The 13,238-nt window shown below is 43.0% G+C and overlaps 1 protein-coding gene across 1 annotated transcript in view; it reads right to left on the bottom strand.

The window, feature by feature from the left end:
- The window catches only part of stxbp6 (syntaxin binding protein 6 (amisyn)), a 288,066-nt gene that overhangs the window by 19,297 nt on the left and 255,531 nt on the right, over nucleotides 1-13,238 (bottom strand). The window contains exon 5 of the mRNA XM_041214665.1: nucleotides 6,059-6,216. Within this exon, the coding sequence (XP_041070599.1) occupies nucleotides 6,059-6,216 (158 nt within the window). The remainder of the gene's footprint in view (nucleotides 1-6,058; nucleotides 6,217-13,238) is intronic.

Here is a 13,238-nt window from a genome sequence, read left to right as displayed (position 1 = left end):
GCATATGAGTTGGCTAGGGAACATTTAAAGATATCACAGCGAGTGATGAAAGTGAAAGCAGACAGGAAAGCTACAGCTCGGAATTTTGTTATTAGAGAGAAAGTGCTAGTTCTGTTACCAATGCTGGGTGACTCATTAAAGGCAAGGTTTACAGGATTGAAAAGAAACTGAGTGAAGTAAATTATTTAATAAATACTCCAGATGGAAGAAAGAAGCAGAAGGTGTGTCACGTAAATATGCTTAAAAGTACTTTGACAGGGAACAGGACCAAAAGGAGGTATTAGTGGTCGTAGATAATGAGAAAGTAGATGAAATACAGGATTCTGAAATTGATTTTCCTCTAATCAAATTGGATAATGAGGGAGTACATCAAAACTTAAATTTAATATTGAGTTACCTTCCAGACAAGTGTCAAAATGATTTGCGGTCACACAAAGCTATCTGTGGAAATAAATTGGGGAGGACAGATTTAGCAATACATGCTGGAGTTTGCCTATTGTACTGGAACCAAAACTGGATGGAACACAAAGATTGTGTGTGGACTATCGAAAGGTGAATGCTGTGACAAAAGCGGATTCATATCCTATACCAAGGTTGGAAGATTGCATTGAGAAAGTGGAACAATCAAAATTTATCACAAAGATTGACTTGCTAAAAGGATACTGGCAAGTACCGTTATTGGAGAGAGCAAAGGAGATATCAGCTTTTGTAGCAGCAAATGGACTATGTCTGTTTAAAGTCATGCCATTTGGTATGAAGAATGCATCTGCGACATTTCAAAGACTGACGAATAAAGTAATTGCAGGTCTGAGCAATTGTGCTGTTTATATTGACGGCTTGATAGTCTTCAGTCCTACATGGGAGGAGCATTTACAACATCTAGGAGAATTATTTACTCGATTACAAGAAGCTAATTTAGTGATGAACTTGGCTAAAAGTGAATTTGCAAAAGCGCAAGTTAGGTATCTAGGCCCTACCACTGGACATGGTAAGGTGGCTCTGAGAGATATGTAAGCCAAAGCCATTGTGGATTCCCAGTGCCTGCAACAAAATGGGAAGTTTTGAGATTTCTGGGCCTGAGTGGGTTTTACCAGAAATTTATACCAAATTTTAGAGATGTGGTTGCTCCACTGCAGTACCCAATTACGCCAAGCAATTTAAGCTGGCTGATGAAGCATGTAATATAGGCACTGGGGCCTACTGTTACAAGATGACTGACACTGGAATTGAAAAACTGATAGGGTATTTCTCATGGAAGTTAAAAGCACAACAGGGAAGATATTCAACGATTGAAAAGGAGACTTTGGGTTTGGTGTTAGCATTGCAGCATTTTGAAATTTACATGGCAAACAATTTGTCAGAAACAATTGTTTATCTAGACCACAATCCTTTAAAGTCTCTGGACAAATTTCGAGACAGAAGTGCAAGGCTACTTAGATGGACTTTATTACTGCAACCATTTAATCTACAGATTATATATGTCACTGGACGAGAAAATTTGATTGCAGACGCTTTATCAAGAGTTTGAAGCTTAAAGGGAAAATTGGACATTTAAAAACCTGGAGTCTGAACTGCAATGATTTCTGTTGGTGTGAAGGATTTGTACATATATATATATATATATATATATAATGTTAATGCATGCATCTAGTAATGTAATAGTGTAAGTATATAGATAAGTATAGCAGGTAGTATAAGACGGCTTAATAAAAATGATGCCATCTTTTTAAATTATGACGGTTCATTTTTCAATATGGAGAGGGATGTCAGGAAAATATAATAATTCTCACAATATTATTGGAATGTTATGTAAAATAGAGTAATAGTGATCTGTGACTGTGTGTCTATATGTGTGTGTGTGCGCGCATTGGTGGGTGAGACTTAATTGAATTAGAGGCAGCTAGTCAGGGTGCTTTGATGTAAGAAGAGAAGTTAGGTTTGTAATGTTGAAGAGGAGTCATACAGACTCGAAACGTTAACTCTGTCTTTCTCTCCACAGATGATGTCAGACCAGCTGAGTTTTTCCAGCAATTTTTGTTTTTGTCTCAAGTTCAATCCTTGTTCGGATGCCTTAGATTCTATTATTCTGAATAAAGGAGTGGGAATGCAGGCTTTTATTCATTCACAGGATATGGTCATTGCTGACAAGGCCAGCATTTATTGGCTATCCCTAAGTGCTGCATTTTTCAATTTTATATTATTACATCCAAGAGAGTTATCTCTCTGGACTGTAATGCACTTCTTAATTATTCTGCTGGACTGTGGTTTAGCTTCTAGTTAAATATTGTACGTTGTTACTCATCAGTCAGATGTGCTCATCCTGTTGAAATACTTTGCCATGAGATTTATTCTACGGTTAAACCATAGAGGAAACATCATTTGAACCACACTGTATTTTTCATTCTGTTAGGTTGGCTGCCAATTTTGGCTAATTGGCTTGATATATCTTCAATAACTCTGAATTGTTCTAGTGTGGTTCCAGTCCAACCTGACATGATGTTCTAAACCGGGGAGTAAACAAGCCACAGCCTTTGGGAGATTTGGTGTCAGCGAGCCCTGTACTCTTACTTCTATTGTAGCCACTTATTATTTAATTTCTGATTCCAAAAACACCAGTGTGTGGGGTGAGCTTTCTCTCAACATCCATCTCTTGGTCGTTTTGCTGTCTGTGACATGAGACAAATAAATAAGAAAAGTGCTGCAAAAAATCAGCAAGGTTGTAAGTCAAGTGTTAAACAAGAGGTGAATAGCATTGATATCCACTGGGATGCAGCAGGCCCTGCTGATCCCAGTTCTGTTGAAAGGTCACTGTCCTGAATCTTCCGATATAAGGAGCGGCGAATAACTCAACCTAAAATCACTGATGCGTCTCAGGACCCTGAGGAAGTCCTGATACGCACAGTCCATGCAACATGGGCTCAGATGCAGCTTGATCAACATGAGGAAGAAATAAACTGGTATACAGACGCACGTTGGAAACATAGCTGGTGTTAGATGCAAATGGGCTGATCTGAGATTACTTGAGTGTATTGCAATCCAAAATCAAATTCTCAGCAGTTCTTTGTGCATTTCCCCAGCCTTCTTTTTGTCTTTTTTTGAGAGTACCATACCTGTGTTTAGTTAACTAGTTCTATAATTTTAATTAAAATCCCAAACTATAACCAAGATTGCTAAGGGCAAAGGCAAAATATATCCAGTGCATTCTTTGCGGAAAAAAGTTTGAGTAAATATGATTCTGCACTTTATAGAGACAGCCTTGGTCAGGCTAGGAATGTTTGGAGCAGATGATGTAATACATATTAACACAATAGACAACACCCTTGGGGAGTTTACAACCTGGGACAATGTCAGAGAAATTTACCAAGTTAATGCCGGGGAATTTGTTACAGAAGGAAGGGGGAGGTAAAACAGACAGGATGACTCATCTCAGTCTGCTCTTAAACACTTCATAGCTACTTACTGAAGAGGTCTGGGAGCAAAATATTTACCCACTCTCCTATCCAGGGAATGGTGCACCATATTTGTAATGGGAGAACACAGCAATAACAAAAGAGGATAATAAATAAAGTCATAGCAAAGCAAAACAGGCTTTCTTTTTGGTCATAATTTTGGGAACTGGGGCTATTTCTTTTTGCTTTAACAAAACAATTCAAGTTAAACTGCAAGGAGCATAAAAAGGCAATTTTACTTGAAAAGTATACAAGTCCAAAGGTAGTATTTGGAATATAATGACTTACTCCTTCAGGTGTAACTCCTAGTGAATTCATATCATAGGACAGGAAGAGAGCATTAAGCTCATTGACAGGGTTTCCTTAACTCAGTATCCTGTAAGGGTAAACCAAAATACAATTGCACGTTCTCCATCTTCCCTAAACTGCCTCAAAAACGGCCACAAGCTGAGAAATCAATAAAGTTTTCTACTCCCATATATCGGTATGAAAATATGCAGCTGTGGTTTATGTTTCATGAAGAGAAGGCAAATACAGATTGAAATAATTGCATTTTTACATGATAGTGTGTATACATACCTTGTCACAAATCAGTTTGCAGGAAATGGGTGTGCACAAAAGTAGATCAGTTCAGGCAGCTACTGTTACACTCTGCTGTGTGAACAAGGGAGCATTCTGCTTAAGGGATGAATAGTCAGCTCAGGGACCAAGATTTAAAAAAAGAGGATTTTTTTGGTTATGCGTTATACCTAAATTTATTGCTTACAACTGAAGAGCTAGTTAAAGCACAAACATGTAGCATTAGATAAATGTTTTAATGTGATTTTCGAATATGCCTTTAAGGAAATTTTAAAATTCAGAAGTAATTAACACCATGCATGATAAACTGCTCCTCTTACTCTCTGAATACTTTAATTGACACTCAGTGACAGTCATCCCAAAATCAAATTAAACATTCCAAAAGTTAAGTTTAACTATGGTTTCCTTCGTTGATAATGATATCCCCGATACATTCCAGCTTTTGCACAACATTCCTCGGAAGATCCACCTTACTACCTTCATTCAAGCTCTGCCCTCGTCACTTCAAAAGAGTGAAATTAGAATTTATCTTTCTTGGCTTGTTTTCACAGCTCATTGATCCGGGATCATCCTTCCAGACTCCTTTCCAGTGCGCCTGGATCTTCACTTTTTGCAACTGGACTCAACATTGCATGTGTGGTCTCAATGGGACACAATGTCAGCTTTGCAGGCATAAAAGGGTTTGTTGGAAAGTGGCAATAAGGAGGTGCTGAATGAATGGAAAGATGTGCCTATAGATCTCCACTAAAACAAATCAGAGCTTAATGAAGCAGCAAGTTCAGAAGGCTGATGAGGCTAAGTGAATGTCACTGTATGGCTTGTTCTAGTGGTGCTTTTGTTAGGGAGGGGAACCCCTGGAGGACATGGTTTCAGCACCAACAGCAATTAGGCAGCTGCAGTTTACAACAATCTAACCAGGGAGTTTGCTAAATTACTAGTAATTACTAAATTACAGACTGCATCAATCTGCATTAATCATGTCAAAATGTACTATTTCTACAACAAAATCCTCACACATACCGATACTCATATTTATGGTAACATGAAAAACCTGACATAGGTGATAGGATTGAAGCTTGATAGGGATGGGGAAGGCTTAAGCAGTGTCAAAACTAGAACACAAGGTGTATTGAGGGTTAGTTTTAAAACAAAGGGTTAACAGTGCTTATATATCCAATTAAATCTAAGGGGAGATCCGAGCATAAACGAGCCTCCCTCTATGCAAAGATGATCTTTATGTTGTCATTCAAAGATAGACAACTAAAGGCAAAGTGTAAGATCACAGTGGACACAAAAGCCCCCACTTTGGGAATACTAATGAAGCAAAAGAAAGTTACAAAATTGGAAAGCTGAGCTGAAGCAATTGTAAAGTTGAGTTACAGAATGTTAATATTGAGTAAACATGATTTTGGACTCCCATGGTAAATTAAGCACACAGTCAACATGGGAACATCAGTGCCAGAAATAAGATAATTTTTCCTTTTGTATTTGGTCACATTTAAAATCCAAATACACAATACTCAATTGCAGAGCAGAACTCTCCGTTACTGACCAGTCTCCTAATCCCTGCCATCCCAATAACCCACTCCATAACTTTATCAGACCTGGTCAATTCAGAGGGCTCTTCTTCAGCTCTGAGGAAGAGTCATACGGATTCGAAACGTTAACTCTGCTTCTCTCTCTACAGACGTTGCCAGGCCTGATGAGTTTTTCCAGCATTTTCTGTTTTTATTTCAGCATCCACAGTATTTTGTTTTTACAATTCAGAGAACTATTTCTCATCAACATAAAATATCTTTTAAAATAACAGAAGGGTCAACCACTACAATCCAATACTTTGCATGGAGTGAATTAAAAACAATGAGTATTTCTTAATTCAAGAGAAAGACACAAAAAGTGACAGATGGGACAAAGGTACAGAGATAACTAAGAAAGTAACTGAACTTACAAAACCAAAACTAGTCAATTTTTTTTCTCAATCAGGAAGATTCAAGCCTGTGTCTTAAAAGGATGACTTTAAGGTTGCTCACCTTGTGTGCAGTTTCTGCAAATTGCTGGGAGCTGTTCATCATCTCTGCAGTTTGCTTTTCGGCTCGGCCTAACCTTTCACCGCGTTCGTTCAGGGCTTGGCTGGCTTTCTGGACCGCACTAGTAACACTGTCTGCAGCTGAATGCAAGATACTATTTCCTGGGAGAGAAGAACATTTATTAGCTTTATTTTTGTTAAACAATGGGTAGCTGTTCCTATGAAAACCTTTCATTCATCATTTACTTTAACAAAGCTTAAGTGGAGCTTAGAAAACGTAGACAAAATACAACTTTTTCTGCCAGCAAGAAAATCCTAACCGCTGAGCACTAAAGTAAAATTAGGACAAGTGAGCTCATGCAATTTATTATTTTAGCTTCAAAATGAATCATGAAATCAAAGAATGGACAGCAGATCTGCTACATTACTGTTGCCTGCTACATGTAGCTAAGTGGAGGTTGCATTTATAGCAATTTCTTTGTTAGAAATGTCCCAATGCACATCAAATATGGAAACATATAGGTGTTTAGGCAAGAATAACAAACCACCAAAATACAAGAATCACAAAGATTGGAAGAAGCGGTATCATTTTAATGTCAAATGTTGTATTTTACTCTGATCCAGACTCTTCAAATTGTCGCAACAATCTGTGGAATGAAAACATTCTGGTTATACTGTTTGGTACTGATCATGACCATCTACAATTCAGGTTTGATCTCCCTTCTCCAAAGACTTAGACGAGATCAGCCATGTTGTGGTGATGCATATTTTTTCTGTGCCAATTGGTTAGGGAATTGGAAACACACCCACCTATGCTTTTTTAAAAAATCATTCATGGGATGTGGACATCGCTGGCTAGGCCAGCATTTATTGCCAATCCCTAACTGCCCATTCCTATTTGCACATTTTTAAGTGTCAACCACATTGCTGTGGGTCTGGAGTCACATGTAGGCCAGCAGATTTCCTTCCCTAAAGGACATTAGTGAACCAGATGGGTTTTTACAACAACCGGCAATGGTCAACATTAGACTTTTAATTCCAGATTTTTATGGAATTCAAATTTCACCATTTGTCTAGGTGGGATTTGAAGCCAGGTCCCCAGAGCATTACACTGGGTCTCTGGAATTCTGTTAAAGGGTCACGAGGACTCGAAACGTCAACTCTTTTCTTCTCCGCCGATGCTGCCAGACCTGCTGAGTTTTTCCAGGTAATTCTGTTTTTGTTCTCTGGAATACTAGTCCAGTGATAATACACTGCCTCCCCATTGCCACATGGCCATCCTTGCTGGAATGTGCATGTGAGAGAATGATAAGCAAAAAGTGGATTTGCCTCAGTTGTGATCTGCCCTGCTCCCTTGTTCTGTCACCTACCATCCTTAAGACCAATACACGAAGAACAACCACTTGAGTGCAGTATTAAATTAGTGTTGATGCCAAGGGAAGCACACTCCAGTGAAGGATGGTGTCTTTAGAAGACAAGGAAAAGGATCTTTTGATACCCACTTAAATCTGTTGGTGTGTATTGAGATTTTGTTACAAAAGATCCAAAGGAATATGTGTCCAACCTCACTGATGGACATCTTTGTTTTGGGCTTCAATTTGCATTTTCTTGCGCTGGCTGAAGGGTAACTTCAAGCAGCAATAATGTGCTTGGTTCGTAACCAGAAGTATTTATTCCAGCTCCATGGGTAACTGCCTTTGGAAAGGGATTTATCAACATTAGAATAGTTTCAAGTTGCAGTATCATGGAATGAAACTGCATTTGCATTTGCATTTCACAAGCAGAGACAGCAGTAGATATTTATGAGCTCCCACTGGAAATCATTGTTCAGTAATCTTTGCAACCTTCACTAAACTGCAGAACTGACAGCATTCTACAAAATGGCAAATGTACGAATGATAAAGCAGCGAAGGTAATAACATGAGATCCAAGCCTCTTTATGCCCATTTTATCAGATGAACAAACACAAAGTACTGTGGTTGCTAGAAATCTGAATCAAAAGCAGGAAGTGCTACAACAAACACTTAGCAGGCTGCCGGACTTCTTGAATGCTTCCAACATTTTGTTTTTATTTGGCATCTTCGACTTGCTCTCAAGGCGACAACGCATTCTCTTTCCTCCGTAGTTGCCTGAATGAATAACAAGATGGGAAAGAAAGACCGAATCAGCCCTTCCAGTTGTTTTGACCAAATTCAGGACCCAGGGAATTTCCCTTTGCCTCAGGCAGAAAATCCAAATTTTGAGGCCCTGGGGGTGGATCCTGTCGGATGGTTCCCTGAGCAAACTGTTAAAATCATTTGGCAGACTGCCTCCTCATTAGAACTTTCCAACAAGCACCAAGACGTAGCTTGGCTGGTGGTGAGAAAGGCCCTCTCCCCTTCAGATCCTTCCTACACACCAGCAGTCTCACCCCCTCCACACGCTGCCCTCGAGGTGGCTGCGGTGGGGAAGAGACCAATTTTCACCTCCTTGTGGAACGTGCCTTTGCAAAGAAGGTCTGGAGAGAGATGCAGTGGTTTTTCTCGAGGTTCATCCCGAGCAGTGCTGTGACACAGGACTCTGTGCTCTATGGCTGTTCCCAGGGACACACACTGAGACAAACATCAACTGCAGCTGGAGGATCATCAACTTGGTGAAGGATGCTCTTTGGTCTGCCTGAAACTTGTTGGTCTTCCAGTGCAAAGAGTTGCCCCCGACCGAGTGTTGCAGACTGGCACATTCCAAGGTCCAGCACTACGTGCTAAGGGATGCACTAAAGCTTGGGGCAGCCACTGCAAAGGCACATTGGGGAAAGGTCGTTGTCTAAGACCTTTCTGCCATTATGCACCAAGGGGCTGGGAATTGTATAGGCCCCTTAGGCTATACGATTCACATTGAATGCATGCAGTGAACACTACATGTATCACAATTGTATTGAAGTACCTCAGAATGCAACATGATCTATGTAGATAACGTAAATACCATTGCACTGATTGTTTGTAGTGACCATGTTGAAATGTCTGTAATGTTCATTGATTGTATTCACGAACCTTATGATCTATGTGGAAAACTGGAATATGATTGCACTTTTGGTGATAGTCATTTTGAAATGTTTTGTAATGTTCTTTCAGATATTTTATGAATAAAGTATATCTTTCCAAAAAAACAGAAAACCTAAATTTCTGTAGCCTAATGGCAAAACAAATTTGCTTTTTCAAAAAGTAAACTGTCTCTCACTAGGTGGCAGACTATCCCATAAATTTAATTATTCCAATTCTGAAAAAAATAATCCTGGAATTACACTCAAGTGAACGGAGTTGAAAATTTTGCTTTCATTCTCAAAATAAAGATCAGGTTAATCCTGACACATATGAGGAATCCTATCATGGTTTTCAAATTCAGAGATGGGAACGGCTGTTCACACATGAAATAAATGGTTGATAATCTCACTTTAATCTCAGTAGACACACTGCTAAAACACCACAAAAACTGGAACCTTACAACAGCTGCTTCTCTTTCTCTCTTTCCCCCTCTGGCACAGATGAGTGAACATTTCTGAAAAGAATATTTCACAAGAGCACTGTAGGCGGTGTACAGCTGCTAACTGCGTTGGCATTTCTTTGCTTCCAGTCTCCAGAGGACCATAAATCATGCTGCAGTATGATTCCACAGGTATCATCAACCTTCCTGTACTTTCCACAAGCAACAACTCTTCATGCGTGAAGGGCAATAGTCATAGGTAGGCTAGTTGGTCAATCCCATACTTGCCTGTCACCAGAAGGACAATTAAATTGGAACAAGAAAGGGCAATGCTGAGGGAGTGGGGGGTAGCGGGGGGCAGGGTGGAAGGCAACTTTCCTGTTTTTAACTGCTGTTCGGTATTGGAAAGTGCTATCATAGAGATCGTTAGTGGAACATAAATATAAGGTTCAGTATCTACCAAGATTCAAGTCTTTGACAGCAACGAACTATAGATATATGATCCGGGATTAGGATTAGCATCAAAAAACTGGACAGAATATGATTGAAGTGACTTGTATACATCATCTAAGCATGTCTTTTCCAGCTAGAAATCCACATCCGGTCTCCAAGATGCTGTGTCCATCTTCATTTTAAAAACGGGCGTGGAAAATACCGATGCATTCTGACCATTTTCCTCCAATATTTTGGGCAGATTATTGTACATTGGAGCACTTAACCTCTCTTCGAAGCTCTTGTTTTTAGGTGGAGGCATTTTATTCCAGTTAAAGTTCAGTTTAATGTAGTGTGTTTGCTGAACAGTTGAAGGATACAATAGACTGAAACATATATAGCACTGGTCTGTAGATGAGAAATCAGGTCAGAGGGTGGAATTTGCCGAGCCCGCTGGCGGTGGGAGTGATAGGTGGCGTGCATGAAAAATATGGCGCGACCTGCTTCCCAATGGTGTGAAGGCAGGTCGCGATTGTCCGCTCAACCCGTCAACAGCGGGCCGCATTTCCCGCTATCAGTCAGCGAGGAGCTAATTGTAATTCATTACCATATTATCAAAAGGCCATCCCACCAGGCTCTTGGAACCCCACCATACCATCCACCCACGTCGGCAGGAAACCATGCCGATGTGTTTCACAGCAACGCGCAGGTGACGTGCACTTGGCGGCCTTCACTTTGGGGGAACAGGTGAGCGAGTAGCAGTGTTCTGCACAGCTCGCCTGTTGTTTACAGGCCTCATGGGGCGCCGGGGGCAAGGGCTGGCCAGCCTCGGAGGCGAGGCAACCTATGCCGGTGGGGAGGGGGGCGTCAAGTGCTGCCCTGGTGCTACATCCCATGCACAGGCGATCGAGGTGGGGGTCAGGGTAAGAGAAGGGAGTGGCCACGCATTAAGGACACCTATATAAACTGACAATGCCTGTAGCAACTGAGAAAGATCAGGTGCAGCTGCAGTGATATGATAGGAGTCGGGCTCCTAGCCTGTCCACCCATGCAAGCAACATAGTGGCACCAAAAGGCCAAGTTCTCCATACCTTAACACCCCTGGCAGAGTCTTCGAATCTACGGAGCAGTTGAACTACACACGTTGTCCAATCTCCTCGCCAACACTGGCCATGTAGCAGTCACTGCTGGAGACGCTCACAGCCCCTTGCAATCTCAGCATCCTGGTTTGGACCAGTGTCCCCCATGTTGGCTGTTGACAGGGCAGCCATGCAGCGGACTCACCTCTGGCCATCCGAGGAGTGACCAGCACTCTCTGGGAAGCACTAAGGAGCAGTCACACAGGGCCAGGAATGGTGCTAAGTACAGCCACGATAACCATGTCTCTCTCTTTCATGCTGCAGGAGGACCATGTCAGGATCATGGCTCCTGGTGACCCACCTGTATGCCTGATGGCCTACAGAGACCATAGAAGATGGAGGAGAGAGCGACTAAGGCTCCTGGCAGTGCAAAGGCAGGAGCAGCAACCTCACGAAGAAGGGATAGCAGGAGCGCCCGCACACACTGCCCACGAGCAACAGTGGCTGGTCGGCACCTAGTGACACCCAGGGTCTATAGACGCCACCTGTCATTCCCTGCAGATGACTGAGAACCAGTGTCGCCGAAGACTGCGCATGTCTGGTGACTCACACCTGCCACTTACTGTAGGACTTGGCGCCAAGGGGACATGGAGAGCACCCACTGCCAGTGGCTGTGAAAGTAACTGTGGTACTCAATTTCTATACCAGGGTTCTACAGGTGACCTCTGTGGGATTTCACAATCTGCCACCCACAAATGTATCCATGAGGTCACGGATACCAGCTTCTCCATGGTACACAACTTTGTGCATTTCACCTGGGACCAGGACAGCCAGGATGCAAGGGCCATTGGATCCACCCTGATCTCGGGATTCCCACAGGTGCAGGGTGTGATTGACTGCACTCATGTGACGCTCAGAACTCCGTTGCTACACTTGGTGAATTTCATCAACCACAAGGGCTTCCACTCACTGAACGTGCTGCCGTGATGTGCGACCACCAGAAATGCATCCTGCAGGTATGAGCACAGTTTCCAGAGTGTGCACACAACGCCTACATCTTGATTCGCTCGCAGATCCCTGCAATCTTCCAGGGTCCACAGGGCTACAGGGATGGCTCCTCAGGGACAAGGGCTACCCACAGAGGCCGTGGCTGATGACACCCATGTGGCAGCCTCAGACTGCAGCAGTGCAACAGTATAATGAGGCTCATGCTGCAGCTCACAACTTGGTGGAGCAAACCATTGGGACGCTGAAGATGAGGTTCTGGTGCCTGAACCGGTCTGGAGGCCTGCAATAGAGTCCACAGAGGGTGTCACGCATCGTCGTTGTCTGCTGTGCCCTTTACAAACAGGCACTCGAACAGGGAGATGAGCTGGCTGGGGACATGATGGGAGGAGCTGGAGGTCTCCTTGGATGAGGGCGCCGCCGACAGGGATGAGGGTGAAGTGGTCCTCAGTGCCGACAATGACGGGGTTGAGGCTTTCGCACTGGCTGGGCGAGGCAGGCATGTTCGGGAGGCCCTCATAGCTGCCAGGTTTGTGGAGGATGATGACGACATGCAGTGAAGTGTCCCCATCGATCCTCACATCGCAGTTGTGAACGTTTGACTCCAGTCTGACTTACGGTAGCGCTGATACCCTCTGTGAGAACGCTCCTTCAGACACAGTGGAGGCCCGAACAGTCACTCGATTGCAGGAGGATGACAACGACATGCAGTGAGGACACTCCATAGATCTTCACACAGCCTCTGAGAATGTCTGACTCCTGTCTGGCCGAGGGCAGCTCGATTGCGCTCCATGATCAGGGCCAGCTCAGAGACGCAGTCACGAAACTTTAGATGCATCTGATGCTGCGTCTGCCTTCAGCAGCTCAGCCCTTCAGGAGCTGGTGCACAGCATCACTGGTCACAGATGTTGGTGTGATGGGGGCCAGCCCCACCTTAAAGGTGCTGAGAGCACACAGAGAGAATGAGAGAACTCTGTGGCACCTGCTCACTACATTTTGGCAGCAATGACCAGCACCGTCGAGGTGCAGGCATCAGTAATGTTTCCAGGGAGTGTGAGGCTGGACCATCACTGTGGCCTGAAGGCTGCACAGACACAAGGAAGAGGCCCTGGACTGAGAAACCTGCCTTTTATCTTGTGCAGAAAGGTTTCACATCTGAGTGACAAGAACACTGCTCATCAGAACAAGGGGACACAGGCAGGGAGACGT

This window comes from Carcharodon carcharias, chromosome 20 (genome assembly GCF_017639515.1).
Source record: "Carcharodon carcharias isolate sCarCar2 chromosome 20, sCarCar2.pri, whole genome shotgun sequence".
In the NCBI taxonomy this organism is placed as follows: domain Eukaryota; kingdom Metazoa; phylum Chordata; class Chondrichthyes; order Lamniformes; family Lamnidae; genus Carcharodon; species Carcharodon carcharias.
The sequence above is the reverse complement of the archived record's forward strand: the minus strand, read 5'-3'. Positions and strand labels throughout refer to the sequence as shown.